Source organism: Mus musculus, chromosome 13, assembly GCF_000001635.26.
Source record: "Mus musculus strain C57BL/6J chromosome 13, GRCm38.p6 C57BL/6J".
Taxonomy (NCBI): domain Eukaryota; kingdom Metazoa; phylum Chordata; class Mammalia; order Rodentia; family Muridae; genus Mus; species Mus musculus.
In genome coordinates this window covers 75902377-75919352 of record NC_000079.6, presented here as the reverse complement: position 1 = coordinate 75919352, position 16976 = coordinate 75902377, and the positions used below count along the sequence as shown (strand labels likewise).

Here is a 16976-nt window from a genome sequence, read left to right as displayed (position 1 = left end):
GGTCTCTGTGCTGGCTAGTTTTTCTGTCAACTTGACACAACTGTATCTGAGAGGAGGGAACCTCTACTGAGAAAATGCTTCTATAAATCTGGCTGTAGAGAGCTCTCTGACATTTTCTAAATTGATTGATGGGGAAGGGGTCGCCCATTGTGGGTGGTGCCATTTCTGGGCTGGCAGTCCTGGCTTCTATAAGAAAGCAGGCTGAACTAGCTATGGGGAGCAAGCCAGAAAGCAGCACCCATCCATGGCCTCTGCTTCAGCTTCTGCCTCCAGGTTCCTGCCCCATTTAAGTTTCTGTCTCACTTCCTTTGATGATAAACTGTTCCATGGAAGTGTGAGTGATATAAACCCTTTCCTCTCCTGGCTGTTTTTGGTCACGGCCTTTTATCACAGCACTAGTAACCCTAACTAAGCAGTGAACCACCCACATACATTCTACATCTTAGACTGTGCTTCCCAGGCACACTAACCAGCAACAACATGCCGTTCGTTCTTGCAGTGACTGCCTCATTCTTTTGACTTAGCTGCTATTTGAACATGGCACATCTAATATTTATCCCTGAGACAAAGCAAAGCTGGCTGGTGAACAAGGAGCTGTATTTTGGCCTTAGGAAGAGTGTTTGTAAAGATATGACAGGCCACACTTTTTTCCAGACGTAAAATTGGCTGTTATTCACACACGAGTCCTGAGAAGTTCACTTTTTTATTAAATACTGTTAATCTATGAATTTTAATTTGATTTAGTTTTATCTCTAGAGTAGAATGTTTTAGGACGCTGGGGAGATGGCTTATCAGGTAAGAGCACTAGCTGCTCTTTCAGAGGACCTGGGTTCCCATCCCAGCACCAATAGTGCCTCATAACTATCCTGCAATTCCAGTTCCCAGCAATCTCATATTGTCTTCTGACCTCTGCTAGTACCTGACACTCATGCTACACAGAAATATATGTAGACAAAATACCCAAACATAAAATGAAATAAATCTTTAGAGAATGTTGTAGAACTAAATGACTGCATTAAGAATGCACTGCATATAAAATTTATGAGCGGGTGGCATGCAACTTTAAAATTAAGGTCGAATTAAGGGATCCATTAAAATAAAAATGTAAGATTTATTCAAATTTGGTGATATACTTGAAGGACAATTTATGACAGAAAAAGATCCAGTCCTCTGTTCTCATGGTTTGTGTCGGTGATTGATCGGTCAGATGGTTGAATTTGATCTAATCGTCCCATAATAAGATGTAGGGTTGTCTAGCTGGATGGGAAGTGCCATTGCTGTGCTTCCTCTCAACACTGTCCACTCAACAACTTCTAAATCTTCTATTCTCTAAAACCCTATTTGTTCTCCCTTGGTCCGTGCCTGTTCACCTGAGGACTTCTCTTTGTCGACACTGACACTTTGAGCTTGGTGAATCGTGGGTGTATTCATTAGCATTCACACTGCCTATGTATTTATCTCCTGATTAATTTTAGAACTCTTTGTTTTTATATTCCTTTCCTCAGAAGAATTACCTTGTACATGCCCCCTGTGTACTTCAGACCGAGGGAGCTGTGTTACCACCACAGAAGGGATCCAACTTGCCAAAGAACTGGGAGCTACCTATCTGGAACTCCACAGCCTTGATGATTTCTACATTGGAAAGTACTTTGGAGGAGTGGTAAGTGGAAAGACCCAGGAGGTCATTTGTCAGGCTGCCACTTTAGCTATTTTCTAGGGCATCAATTGGAGCTTTAGTTTTATAAGCATGCTTTGTTTTAACCTTAAGAAACAGCGAGTTAGTGGCATAGACTTAATCAGACATTTTTATCATCTATTCTGATTTTTGGAATCTTTCAGAATTGATACTATATTGGTCTTTGTATATGTCAAAATCTCATGTTATTATACAAACTTACACAAATTTATAGTCATCTTTGGTGTGTGTGTGTGTGTGTGCACATACATATGCCTGCATGTGTACATGGGTGTATATGTTCAAACTTGGATGTGAAGGCCAGAGGACATCCTTATGTGTTATCAGACACAGCTCACTTTCTTTAAAGACAGACTCTCACTGGCCTGCAACTTGCCAAGTGAGCTAGGCTGGCTAGACAGTGTCCCACAAAGGTCCACCTGTATTTTCCACCCCAGGTCTGGTTTTAGAAGCATGCTTGGCATTACTGGGGCATGGGGGAGGTGTTGGTAATATATGTTGTGTGTAGAGGTCAGAGGTCAATCCTGAGTGTTGTTCTTCCTGTCTACCTTGTTTTCTGAGACCATATCTTATTGACCTGGAGCTCACCAGTGGCGAAGCTGGCTGGCCAATGAGTCCCAGGGATCTGCATGTCTCTACCTTCCTAGTGCTGAGATTACAAGTACTTCCTGCCATGCCCAGCATTTTCCCTCCACATGGATCAGGTCCTTGTACTTGCCAAGCAAGTACTTAACTGATGGAACCATCTCCCCATGCTGGTTTATAATATTCAATATACAGCTGAATGAGCCTTGTAACCTGGACACGTGGGCCTGAAGAGTTCTCTTTATGAGTTGAAAAACTCTGATTTTCTTTTATGCATGGTTCAGCAAGACTTCACAACCAATCTTGTTATGATTCAAAGGTACACTCAGTTCTATATGCCTTCCCTTCAGGACTCAGGGAACTATGTACAAGAGGAGACAGAAAGGGGGAAATGGATAAGAGGCCTCACCCCTATACAAGCCACGTCCAATTGACAACCACTTGCAAAGGAAAAGATTAGTTTTTCTCTAAGGGAGTCTCACTGAGAATACAAACCACACTTGAGGCCCCATGCCCAGTAGTAGTAGATGGCCAACAAAGACTGAGCTAAGTGACAGTTTTGTAGATTTTGGTACATATTGCTTTGTTTGGGCTTTCCCCCCCAATCTTCCTGGTCTTTTGATTGATTTTAGGGTTTACAATTTAGTGTTTTTATATGTTTTGTTGCTTTGTTTGTGTGTCTTTGTGTTTCTTATGCATTTTTGTTTATTAGTTTGTTTGCCAGTTTGTTTTATAAAGAGAGAATGAAGGTGTGGAGTTGGGTGGCTGGGGAGGATCTGAAGGACTTGTGGGAGGGGAACTGTAGTTAGAATATATTGTATAAAAAATTGTTTTCAAAGAAAACAAAAAGCTACACACATAGTAGGACTGTTTCTATAGTCAGCTTCTTGTTGGATGTGAAAGAGCCAGACTTTGGTTCAGCTGCAGGGCTGGTATGTCTTGTATTCTTTTTAAGTCTCAACATACTATACCTATCCCATAGCTAGTACTAAGAATTATAAGGTCTTTGGAAAATATTTGCATTTTTAACAATTTACTGGTCTTAAACGATCAAGATCTCTAAGAAATAACCCTTCTCAGTAGAAAAATCTGGTAATCAATGAATGGCAACACCCAAAACAACTCTACCTTAAGTATGAGATCTTTGGACTTAACGTATGGTTGTGTTGAAACATTACAGTTACCACAGATGACTATAGACTTTTCATTCTCTGGAGTTCACTGACCTGGCTACAATTAACAAATAGAAATGTTACTGATTTCCATTAAACATAAATAGCCACAATTCAGTCTATTTCTTTTGTAGTGAGTTTGAAATATTTTAATTTGATCAAGGACTGCATTTCCATGAGATACTAGGTAATTTATGTGGAGTACATGGTCTCATCTTTCTTTAATGATTTTTATTTGATGGCTGTTTCATGGGTTGGATTTAGTTTCATTTCTGTTGGGATAAGATTCTCCTGGGTGGCCAATCCAGCTTCTGGAGCCTGAAATACTTAGGATCACTCATTATCTCTCTTTCTTCTCCATGTTTCTCCTTCTTCCTAATGTTTAGTGGTATAGTTACAGTGAGACACATGAGAAGGACTGCGATGTGGTCCAAGTTGGGAGAGGGACAGGGATGTTTCCTTTATGTTAATACTTAGAATATGAAACAGAATCAGGATGATCTTGATGTGTGTGTCTGTGTGTGTGCATACACATGTGTGTACATTCATACACCTGTATGTGCCATTGTGCGTACGAGGTCAGAAGACAATCTTTGATGTTGGTCCACACATTCCACCTTGTTAGAGATAGCCTGTCTTGCTGTCACTAGTGCCTACATACACCACACCAGCTGGCCGATGACCTTTTGAGGACAGCCTGTCTGCACTTCCCATCTCTCATCAGGGATGCTGAGGTTACAGACTCATTTTGCCACTTCTGGCTGCAAAAGGGCTCTGGGTTTCTACTCTTACATCCTCACACTTGGTCAGCCAGTATTTTACCTCTATTTCAGCCATCTCCTCAGGTCTCTCTCTAGATTTTTGAGTAGTAATTTGTAACTGAAATCTTGAGGTAAGAGATTATGGTATTTATAAGAATGCAGGTAGAGATGATAATACTGAAGTGAAAGAGCATTTAAAATCTTATGTTTCGGTTAGGGATGAAGAGTTGTATGGCATTCCTTTCAGTCCTGAGTAAGAGGATACCTGCCTGTGGGGTTAAGAGAGCCCCATCATCTGGTTGTACTTTCCATAAGGCATAAATTAATGGATCAAAAAGGGTGTGACCACCTGGAGCAAATAACAAACACTTTGTATAACTGCCTGTGCTTTCATATGTGGCTATTGCTATTTAGATTTTAATATTAGTTGAAATAATACAAAATGAGATTCAAAGCCGGGCGTGGTGGCACACGCCTTTAATCCCAGCACTCAGGAGGCAGAGGGAGGTGGATTTCTGAGTTTGAGGCCACCCTGGTCTACAAAGTGAGTTCCAGGACAGCCAGGACTATACAGAGAAACCTGTCTCGAAAAACCAAAAAAGAAAAAAAAGAGAGAGAGAGAGAGAGAGAGAGATTCCTTGAGTGTTAGATACAGCTCACATTTCAGAGTGCTTTGCAGCTTTCCATTGGCACACACAGTTCTGTTAGACAGAGCTATAACGAGGCTCTCAGACACGTGACTCAGATTACTGGGCCCATGATCAAAAGTCTGTTCCCTGGCCTGTACTGGCCTCTCATGGGCCTGCCATCCCGACAGTGGACTGCATTGCTGGAACCCTTATACCTGAGAGGTGGCCAAGGAGTAACTGTTTAAAGGGATTGGGGACAGAAACATCTGGAACTTGGAATATCCTCGTGTGCACAGAGAATTCCTTGGACATGGGGGTGATAAGAGGAGAGGTGGTCTTAGGGTCCAGGAGTTAGGGGTGACCATTCCACACTGTGTGTATCTCTGAGGAGTTTGAGAATTTAAAGCTAAGTCTGGCTGAACATGCCTGTATGAAACATTTGGGAGAACAGCCATATAGAATACCTTTTATGTCTTAAAGTTTGCTTTATTGATTAATATTTTAATATCTTGCTGTGGAGATGACATTTATTTGTGCTCCTATAAAACCTAGATCTTGTGAGGTATATCACAGGCCCAGCGCCAGGCTAGTATATGTTGAGGAGAGTTTGAATTTGTAAAGGACAATGTGTTGAAGAGAAACAAATGCAGTTGCCTAACTGATGGGAGCACCTGTGGACAGATCTGACCGTGTCTACTACTGCCTAGAGTGTCACAGTATTTACTACACTGGTTCCCACTGAGGGAACTGCTACAGCCATGGTAGTACAGTGTGTGTGCTGCTTTTTTGATTATTCAAGAAAATATTTTTTTTTCATAAGCAAGTGTATCTGTGTTGGAACAAAGCAAATCAATCCTCCTAAATATATTTATTTTTAATAATGAAGATTATTTTACTATTATATAATTATGACACATTTTATATAAAATGTAAGAACATGTAAAAATTATTTACACATTTGCTATTATTGGTGCTAACATCGGAACATTTGCAGGAGAGGTTTGGAACACAAATAGCCATGCTGGACTTCTAATTCTGATTTGATTCATGTTTAGCTGGAGTATTTTATGATTCAAGCCTTAAATCAGAAGACAAGTGAAAAAATGAAGAAAAGGAAAATGACCAGCTCCTTCCATGGGATTCGACCTCCTCAGCTTGAACAGCCAGGTGTGGCGGCATTAAAACACATTTCTTACAAGGCACAGATCTTAGAGAAATTGCTTTTAAATTTGAGCGTGCTCAGGGCCCATCTGGGACAAGGGCTGTGACCCTTTCAGCTGAAGTAGTTAAACCACACTTGTGAGAAATACTGATTCAATGTTTGAGCCTATAGATTTTTAGCATGTGGTAGAAAACTATTGAGATTGAAGACTTCTAAAGGCCATACATAAATCCTAGTTGGATGCTGTTCAATAAGACATCTGAAAGGCAACCTTGGGACACTTGGTGAAATTTTAATATGAACTGAAAAATAGGTGAAATTGTAGCATTATTGTTAATTTCTTACTTCTTATGATTAGTAAGTCAATGCTCAGATATAATGTTAAATATTTTCAGAGCCACCATGGCCTAATACCTGCAGCTTATTTACTTTTAAAGAATTTGGCTGGTGTGTATATCTGTCTCTGTCCGTGCTTATCTTCATGTCTAGAGATAAGGTTCGATGACAATGTTAGCAGGATGACGTCAAGGGTGGATGTGTGCACTGTATCATTTGTGCAATTGAATGTAAATATAAAAATAAAACTACACTCATCATTATTAGAACATTTTGGGTCGTTTTATGTTTTATATTGTTTCTAAAAATAGGTACTTTTATCATTGAATGATGACTATAGTTGATTGTAATAATGTATCTATTTTATGAGGAAATGTAAAAGATGAGTTTGAAAGCCCCATCATACCATATATATATACATATATGTATGTATGTATTGAGTAGTCAGTGTATGTTCTATAAATGTAAGATATCCCTATTTGTCAAGAAGAAAAAAAATGTAAAATAGGTACTGGAAAACTATTTGTTGAAAGAATATAAATATAAGCCAAGGAAATACAAATTAAAATTGAAGAATCATTTTTAGTTTTGAAAAGTTTAGATAAGTAGAAGGTCTGTTAGATGGTCGAAGCTTGCACCTTATATTCTCTCAGGGTTGGAAAAGACCAGCTAGGGTAGACAGCTAGTTGTTCCGAAGGAGAGAGCATGCGCATTCCTCAGAAGAATCAAACATCCCACACCATTTGACACTGATGGAAACTTCCCCAGTGGTTGTTCATTTGGTGGACTGGGTGATATAGTGCACAAGGTCACCAGCAGTATCTGGTAGCAGATACAGCCTGTGTATGCCCAAGGCTTTTTCATTTGTCTTTTGGTTTGGTGAGCTGTAGGCCAAGCGCTAAATAAAACCCAGACCAGCTTAAGTACTCCTAGGTCTATGAGGCTGGCTTGTTGTAAGGATTAGTACTGGCTTTCAGACTGTCAGCATTTCCGGTCCAGTGAGGATCCTTGTCAGAGAAGGGAAGGTGGTGTTGGGGTACAGTGCAGGGAGCCTGGCCCACAAAGCTGCTTATCCGTGTCACAGACCCAGCCTCCAAGCTTTGTTTAGAATAAAAGATTTCTGTTGCTGCTGAAATTAAACTCACTCACTTAGATTATGGTCTGTCATCCTTTGGCACTTCCCTTCTCCCATGTCCCTCTGCTCAGGTTTGCCAACAAGTGAGAGCCCAGACAGCTTACAGTTAGGTTCTGTCGGGAGGCCATGGCCTGTGGATATCCTGAGCTGATGGAATACTCTTCTCCCTTCAGGAGGATTGGACTAGTTTTGATAAATCTAAGGTTATATTCTCCCTAGGAGTCCGTGGATTGCAGTCAACACCCTGGCTGAGGTGTGCTGAGCAGAGGGAACTATTTGTTGTTTGGTGAAGTAGATTATTTTACTAGAAGGAGAAAAAAAAAAAAAAGACTAGGATCAAAGTTAAGTTGTTAATGTGATTTCAGACAATAGAGTAGTTAGAGGCATCACATTTTCTGGAGATGTGGAAATGTGAAGATATTACTTCACTGTCATTGAACTGTGGTCCTTGACATCACCCTATCACAGGACCGACAGCCTGTGTGAGAGTAGGCTCTTCCAAACTTAGGTGGACTTTTTAAAATCAGGTAGAAGACTCCTGCCCCAGTACTAAAGCATTGCACATGAGGAAGTGTTTTGTTTTGAGATACAAATAATGAGAAATGTTATCTTATTGTGCTTATCATTAGGTTTTTCATTTTCACTACAAAATATAAAATCATATCCTTGTGTGTTCTGTAAAATGTGCTTCAGTTATCCCTGATGAACTAGTTCATATATGCATAGGTTAAACTGTACAAAATCAGTAGTTTGTAGAAAAAAAAAAGAAGAAGAAGAAGGCAAGTTGGTACTTGGTAGAATTAAAAGGAATACTTATTTTTAATTATTAGGGCTGTAGGAGTGAAAAATGTGTTATTATTTCAATTTTCCCTCTGAAACAGAAAAGATGCCTGTCTTGAAAGCTGAGGCATCACACTATCACTCCGACTTGAATAACTTGCTGCTCTGCTGCCAGTGTGTGGATGTGGTTTTTTACCACCCAGAAGTGACGGGCGTCGTGGAAGCCCACAAGATCGTTCTCTGCTCTGTAAGCCATGTTTTCATGCTGCTTTTCAATGTGAAAAGCCCGGCCGACATTCAGGATTCCAGTATCATCCGAACCACCCAGGATCTCTTTGCCATAAACAGAGATGCTGTGCTTCCAGGTGCTAGCCAGGAAGCCCCCAGCAACCCACCATTGCCTGTTATTGTTAAGGACGCCCTCTTCTGCTCCTGTTTATCAGACATTCTGCGCTTCATTTATTCAGGTAAGCTTGGTACCTTCTACTCTATTAACCTGCCTAGGTGAAGGATGCTCATGGTCTATGAGAATCATGGTTAATTTTACATTTATTTCATCCCCTGACATTGGAGGTGATACTTACACATAAAATATAGCATTTGCTTTATACCTAGAAATATCTAAGTTATCTCTCTTCCTGATAAATGTATTTGCCATAAGGAAAATGAAATGACAAAGTCACATGGGGTATGATGTGCTCCTTCAGCCATCTTTAAGTATATGACGGAGTAGAATTAGACGAATTTGTCTTCAATATTAGACTCACAATGCCTTCAGGGTTTATTAATCGTATCATTTGTGTCATTTTTTAATACTATGGAAACAATATGACAGTTATTAGAAAATTAAAAACCACATAATATAACAATTCATTTCCAAGTATATACCTGAAATAACTAAAAGCAAGGTGTTAGGAGTTGTATAACCATGTTATACCATAGCCAAAATGGTGAATGTGAGCCAAATGGCATCCGTGAGTTTATGACATGTGTATGATGTTATTGTTATGCCCGATTCTGAGGGAAACCCAGGATAGCTCAAGAACTTCGCAGTCCGCTGCAGTTTGCATAAGCGTCCTTTATAATGAGTCTTGACTTGGATTGCAAACCTCCCTAGAGCGTAGATCCGGAGTGCGATCCCAAGCTCAGGTGTTTCAGCATAGACAGCATAGGTAGAAATTCCTTGAATGCTTAGGGTGAAGGGGAGGGAAGGTGGGTGAGATAAGTCATAACTCAGACATGATACCATTTGGTAGGGCGGAACCTCAAGGCTGAGGGGGATTAAAGATTGTCTTCTGTGGGGCTATCAGGAACAAGTTTTATGGCCAGCCATAACTGTCTGTGACCTCTGATCATCTCCTTTCTATGGTTTAAGTGTGGGACCCTAATCTCCTTTCTTCAAGGATAGGCACCAGCTGCCCCTGGTTATCTGGGAGAGTGCTGGCCCAGATGCCACTGGAGCTGAGGAGTTTTTGTCATTTGTCTTACTCAGGCTGGCACCCATGGCTCCTTGAGTCCTCTCAGAGCTGCCAGGGAGATGGAAGGTGGGAGGGGGAGGCAGGGATGGGGGAAAACAGAGCTTCTGGGGGACAATGCATGGAAGCAAGCCTCACTGCGCTTGCTGTGAGAGAGAGCCTAGGGAGAGGAGGACTTCTGAGGAGAGTGCGAAAACAAGCCGCCTATGCACCTCACTGTATGTATGTTATATGTATGATATATGTATGATATGTGTATGATATGTGTATGATATATGTATGCAGTGGGAAATTACTCACCTCTAAAAACTAAGGTGTTCTTTTTTTCCACTTGAGTTATGGATATATCATGTAATAAGGTAAAATTTAATTAGGGTTTTAAAAGGAATTTGTAGTTGTTTTTTTTTTCTGTTGGAAATGTGAGAATAATGTTGTGGTGGCTTAGTGAATAGTGGTTTGTAAAATTCACAAATACTCATGGGGCACACTGCCTTCAGCTTGGCAGATTTACGTAGACTTCAGTGGCCATGTAGATCAGGTGCAGGTAGCTAGAGTCATCAAACACCTAGTTATTGACTTCTTTTAGTTCTACAGGTTTTAATGTTTAAACTTAGAATCTCACAGTTCAGACTTTGATGCTAATCCTTAAAAAACAAAAATGTTTGCATGTTAAGAAAAATATTTGCAGTGACTTGTCTGGAGAACTGTGACGGCTGTGTTTGACTTCTCAATGATTTTACTGTTGAAATTCTATGAATTATTCAGCAGGTTTCCCATAATATCATTAGTCCTGGAAGGCACAGGAGTACTCTAAAGCATTTGTGCGTTCTTTAGTATGGTGGCTGTAAAGCAGGTCCACATAGCCAGACTGGACCTACTGGCCTCTCCTGGAGAAGGATGCTTTTTTGGCATTTTAAAGTCAATACAGCAATAGGGAGATGCAGGCCATTGGACAAAGGGGAAAGAAAAGAAAAGGTTCCCTGTACCCTCATCCATGCCCCTGACAGTTACTTGGGACAACTTTCTGAATTCCCTCAGCCACAATTAGAAAGAGGTTTTATTCACATACACAGATGCTGTGGCAAACATGTAATGCTTATAACTGCTCTTTTCTAGAGGCCATAGGTACTTTCCCAGGAGTTCAGAGAGGGAGATTATGTCTTGGCCTGTGGGAACAGTGTTTGCCACTCCAGAAGCTGTGCTACTGTCCTCAGTGTGATCAGGCTGGGCTTTTGATAGGCTGCACAGGTGTGGTGGGGGAGGGGAAGCTTGAAGTTGAGTGGATAAGATAAGAACTCAGTAAGAAATCAGTCTGGCATGCAGATTGAAGGAGGCTAACACTGTGACCTTTCGGCATCAGACTGGTGCTTTTAAATCCAAAGAGTACTAGGTCACTAGTACTAGTGGGGATACTGGAGGTTTGTGGCTTCTGACGGTGTGGTAGGGGTGGGTGCAATGTGAGCTGTATTTCCTACAGACTCCGAGTGAGGGTTGATCCCCTCAGGACACCAGGACTCTGACACAGCCAGTGAATTAGGGCTTGGATTTCAGTTGAGAAGCTGGGCCTGGAAGCCTGTTGTCAATTTAGGTCACAAAGGAAAACTGAGGCACAAAATTGCAAGGACTGAGGTCTGAGTCAGAGCAAGCTGGAGCTCAGTTCTTGGTTTCTTGTCGAGGATTGTAGCAGATGAGTAGAAACAGAGGCTCTGGAATCTGTGGGGAAAGCGAGCGAGCTCCTTCCCCAGGTCAGAGCTTCTGTATCTATTTATTCTGCACTTCAGCTCTCCCAGGTCCCGGCCCCACAGGAGATGGGGTAGGATTGACCTTGACCTGGAGCCTGATGCAGGTTGAGATGCAGGAATAACTAGCTCTGAGCTTCTTACCAATCGTTCTTTAATTATGTACAAACGATACATCTGAATGGAGTAGAGGTAAGCTTAAGTTCCATTTTTAAAGATACTAAAGCTGTCATTACATGACTTTTTAAAATATATGTTTATTACAAGAAATAAAAAAGAAAAGCCACACAGATCCCATTATCAAAACAAAATATCTGATTATCACCGGTGTTTGTTTCCTCTGATAGATTCTCATTAGTACTTTAGATAGACAAGTCCTTTAATTTTTTTTTAACCAAATGAAACAAAAACCTTAAGTCTATAATTTCATATAATCTTCAGTAGGGACTTAAACTGTTTCCTTGGGACGTTTTCCAACCTCTGAACAGAACACGGGTTTCAAGGCACTGTTGTGCAGTGCTTTCTTCACAGTCCATAGGTCACTCGGTATGTCAGGGAACCACAGAGGACAGGAGCCGTGGCATGTTGTGTCACCACAGCTGCTCAGGCAGAGACAGAACCCCATGGTACAACTTGCTCAGGAATATTTGTCCCAAGCAAATAGGAGCTAAAATCCGACAATAAACAGATCTTTTGTCAAAAAAAAAAAATCAACTAGACCACAAAAGGTACTTTTTAAATAAAAAGTTCTTTTTACAGCTAGGAACGGGATTATGTGAATGTTTAGGCTTGCTATTTAGAAACCAACCTCATAGTCTGGCTAGGATTTTATACTCACCTATAAGGCTTTAGTGTTTGTTTTCCCCTTACACTTTTTGAATATCTAGATACAGTCCATATGTGTCTGGTTTATATATGCTAACTTTCCACTGCATAAGAGCGCTATATGATGTGCTAGCGTTTAATAAGTAATGCCTGGAGGTTCAGGAAGTTACTCTGAGACAGCAGACACTAGTTCCATTCTTATACTGCTTGGTAGTTTAAGGCTGTGAATTCCTGAGTCATATAATCTTTAGATAGTGAGAAATTGAAATATTTGTGACCCAAGAATGCAGCTGTGAGGTGGACCTGTCACAGATGACCCAGAACTCCACATCACTGAAATGCAGAGTAAAGTCAGCATGTGCACCAAGCTGTGGGTTCCGTTTGCATGGTATTCGCTCTCATTTTTGGAATTATTCTGCGGCATGCTCTTTTCTGTATAGCAGAAAACAGCCTAGGATACCTGAATGCACCATGCTCTTCAACAGACTAAGTGACTTGCTGGAGAACTTAAGACATTATCCTTAGAAAGCCTCTGTGAACCGTGCAAAATGAGCAGCTTTTACAGATCCTGCCATGTGACACTGGGCCTGTTGGTGGTGATGCAGCCGGTGAATCTCCTGTTAACCATTTGCACTACAGAAAGAAGCCCTCACCTCGGGGTTATTGGTTTATTAGCAGTTACAGTGTCAATGATGACGTGATTAGCATTTCTACATATGAAAACAGCCCACTTGTTAGTGCTGCTAGGATTTTTCCTCTTTCATTCTTGGTTATTGGCTCTTAGTGAGTTGTTTTTAAATACCTAAGTGGACCCTTGAGCTTGCCTTGTTATTTAGATTATTTGGTGTTGGCTCCATTCAGAGGCGGTATTATGTAGATGTTCTTTGGTGAATATAGCTCTGCTTATATTAGCTGGATGTAAGTTTACTTAACAGTGGTAAAGGTCAATACGGAGATTGTATCTGTGTTCTCCTTCAGTCAGGGTGAATGTAGGCAAATTGAAAGTACTTCTCCTGCAGACTGTATGCCACTCACTGGGCATTGATAATGTCTGAGATTTTTAAAGTGAGAACATGGTCTGTCACCAGCAGCGCACAGCAGCGCTAGGCCTGCATTAGGGGCCCTGGGAGGCTTTAAAACATATTAGTGTCTGGGACCCTAGCTTCAGATTTAGGATGAGGTTTCCTCTGATGTATTTTACAAATGATCTCTCTTCAGGTCAGTACAATGCACAGCTAGGATGGAGAAGCAATCTGAGCTCCATTGGTTTTTAAGGCGTTTGATATATCTATCTGGTTTTTTTTCTTCTTCTTCTTCTTCTTCTTCTTCTTCTTCTTCTTCTTCTTCTTCTTCTTCTTCTTCTTCTTCTTCTTCTTCTTCTTAATTTATGGGGTTTATTGCACAGTGGTTAGGGAAATGGCAAATATGGAAATTCAATGGAAAATATCTTCTAACTGTAGTCATTTCAGGGTATTACAGATGGACATGGGGCTAGCATGTGGTTTTCTGAGGTGTTGGAGTTGAAATTGGTATGCAGGAGTTCCCCATGCTGGAGCCATTTCCTCAGCAGAGTAAAACTGTTCCATGATGCTCAGAGGAGGCAGTGTCTCCAGCTTTGTTTTGTGTGGTGGTCTTGCTGTCTAGACTCTGGCTTTTGGGTATCCACCAACACCTCTGAGGTCTATGATCCTCAGAGGATTCTGCTCAGCACTGGCATAGGGCACTAGGTGAGCCTGTTGTCAGCAACCAGGAGACCAAGAGGCTTCGAAAGTGAAGATGTGTTCAAACGCACCAGGGTTTAGCAAGAACAGGAATGGATCTTCAAAACACAGAGAAAGGCTTTTGGCATCCTCTCCCTATAGTAACAATGAGCAGGGCATAGGTATTACAAAATCACTCTTGAATTCAGGGGTCCTGACATTTCTATACAGACCTTTGTCTATGTGCATGGAAGGTTTCCTGAAAAGATGACCCGAAGAACGTGTGAGATAGTGAAAAGATTATATGTGCCCAGTTAAAAAGCACTGATAGGAAAAAGGGAAAGAGTGAGTAGACAGTTCTTAGAGACGCCTCATCCTTCTGGATGTTTAAAGGAAGGTGATCTAGCAGGGAGGTCAGAATAGAAGACTTGTCACAAGTAGAACAGGCAGTGGTGAGCTGGAGTTGAGGCTGCACCTGTGTGTGTGGGCAAGGCGACTGTGTTTATTCTTCCCAATTCCAAGGTGTGGGCGACCATGTTTTTAGCTCAGATTTGGCCCTGCTGTGAGTGTTTACGAGATGGAAAGTGGCAAAAGCTGCTGAAGCTGATGTGAGAAAGTGGAAGCCATCCAGCAGTGCCAAAAGTTGTAACAAAAAAACAAGTGCCCCGACTGGAGAGAGGGCTCAGCAGTGAAGGATATTTGCATAGGACCCAGGTTCTGTTCCCAATACCCATGTGATAGCTAACAACTGATCTTCACTCCAGTCTCACAGGATCTAACACCCTTTTTGGTTTTCTTGGCCACTGAACACATGTGGCACACTTTCATGAAGTCGAACATTCTTACTCATAAAAGTAAACCAATCTTAAAAAAAAAAAAAGTAAAAAGCCAGTGTCAAGAGCCCTGGGATCAGGCCCTTTGGTTGGCTTTAGTACCCACTGGTAGAAGCTGTCTGCAGTGGCCTGGTCTCACTGCTGTAAAATGTGAATTATTTTATACTCTGCTCAGTCTCAGTCTTAGGCATTAAGGCCTCTGCAGAGTGATGGATACAGTTAGTGATACACCAGAAAATGTAGATTAGGAGCAGATAGCAAAGGGTCTTGATTCCCTGCCCCCAGGAGTGGAATGACTTCTTTGAAGTCACACCAGTAGTTAATGGCAAAGATAAAGCTGTAATGAGGGCCCCATTAATGCATCTGCCTGTGGCACGATGCTTTATTTTTATTTTTAAAAGGTTGGACCTCCTGTAAGTCATGGGGAGGGCAGGTGAGGGGAATCCCTTGTGTGGTGGTTTCAATAAGATTGGCCCCCATAGGCTCATAGATTTGAATGCTTAGTTGCCACAGGGTAGAACTGTTTGAAAGAATTAGAAAGATTAAGAGGTATGGTCTTGTTGGAGGATGTGTGTCACTGGGGATGGATTTGAGGTTCCAAAGGTCCAGGCCCAGGCTCTCTTTCTTTGACTACCTGACTGCAGATCAGGATGTAGCTCTCAGCTACTTCTCCAGCATCATGTGTGTTGTGTCTGGCCAGTAGATCACAACATGGGTTCTAGCCTGGAAAGACATTTTGGAAACCTGGAAGAGAAGAGGGGCTAGGCGGCGAGAGATAAGGAAGGAACCAAGACAAAGCTCTCTGCTCAAGGTTCAATTTTTACTATTTCCGCACTCAGTTATAAAGGAAGGGGGAGGGGCCCAATTCCCACCAAATAATCTTGGGGTCCAGTAGCAGGGTGATCACGTGTGTGGCTCCAAACAGCAAAGCAGCACGTTCCAGCAGTGGGCGTGGCAGAAAGATTGAGCAGGAAGCTCCACCCCTGAGCAAGCAGGTTTCAGGCTGGGGGAGGGGAGACTACAATGTGTACTGCCATGTTCCCACCATGATGGTAATGGATTAAACCTCTGAAACTGTAAGCCAGTCCCAATTAGATGCTTTCTTTTATAGGAGTTTCCTTGACAGCAGTAGAACAGTAACTAAGACACCTTGGAACGCCATAAGCATAAATCATACTTTTAAATCATACTTTCTGAAAACTTAGCTTGAATAATAGGATAGATCCCAAGTTGAAAGGTCGTGAGGGAGCAGAAAGGCTGAGAAAAAGAGTGCTGTAGACCATGTGAGAGGAGCATTTTGGGTAAAGACCACCTTTTGCTGACCATAAAATAGAAACAGAAAAGAAAAGGGTTCGCAGAGTATGTGGCAAGAGTGAAGGAGCCCAAGAAGAGTAGCTTTGAAATTGACCAAGATGGAGACTAAGTCCAGGAAAAGACCAGGCAGCTGATGTTGCTGCAGTGCCTGGATCTCAGATGGAGTGTACCAGAGAACCATCCCATTGCCTTTCTCGGGTTTGCTTTGTAGGGTTTCAAGGCGGATGTCCCATTTGGAGCCTGACAGTGCACAAGGCCTTCTGAATTAATGTTTCTGCCGTGTGGCTGTCTAGACCAATGGTCAGTAAGCTTTGCTGTTCACTGGTAGTGATACTGTCCAACATCACCTGTGAACGGCCAGACCCAGCTTTGTCCTGGGAGTAAGTAGGCAACTTGCCAGATTACTCTTCACAGAAACTCATCCTGGCTGGGGCTGCCAAGTCACTAGCTGAATACCTGCTTCAGAAATGGCAGCTGTCAGGGAGGAAGATGGTTGATGACAGTGGCTTTCAACTTTCCTAATGCTGTGTCCCTTTAATAGAGTTCTTCATGTTGTGGTGACCCCAACCATCAGGTTACTTTTGTTGCTACCTCATAACTGTAATTTGCTGTGGTTATGAATTTTAATGTAAACAACTGTGTTCTCTGCTGGTCTTAGGTGACCCCTTTGAGAAAGGTTAGTCCCCCACAGGGGTTACCACCCAAGGTTAGTCGCCCACAGGGGTTACCACCCACAAGCTGAGAACGACTGGTTGAGGAGAAGGCAAACAGACTTGTTAAACACACATTTCAAGAGACATGTTTGCTACAGGGAAAAAAAAAAAAAACTGAAGA

The 16976-nt window shown here is 41.8% G+C and overlaps 1 protein-coding gene and 1 non-coding gene across 7 annotated transcripts in view; one reads left to right on the top strand and one right to left on the bottom strand.

The window, feature by feature from the left end:
- Positions 1-16976, top strand: part of Rhobtb3 (Rho-related BTB domain containing 3) — a 74288-nt gene that overhangs the window by 24472 nt on the left and 32840 nt on the right. For 5 of the 6 annotated variants that reach the window (NM_028493.2, XM_006517411.4, XM_011244574.3 and 2 more), the window contains 3 exons: positions 1506-1660; positions 5899-6010; positions 8358-8723. In NM_028493.2, the coding sequence (NP_082769.1) occupies positions 1506-1660; positions 5899-6010; positions 8358-8723 (633 nt within the window). The remainder of the gene's footprint in view (positions 1-1505; positions 1661-5898; positions 6011-8357; positions 8724-16976) is intronic. The other variant, XM_006517410.4, reaches the window with a different exon arrangement.
- Gm24163 lies at positions 14075-14206 on the bottom strand. The gene has a single exon (XR_003950796.1). It is a non-coding gene; the product is annotated as a small nucleolar RNA SNORA71 (small nucleolar RNA).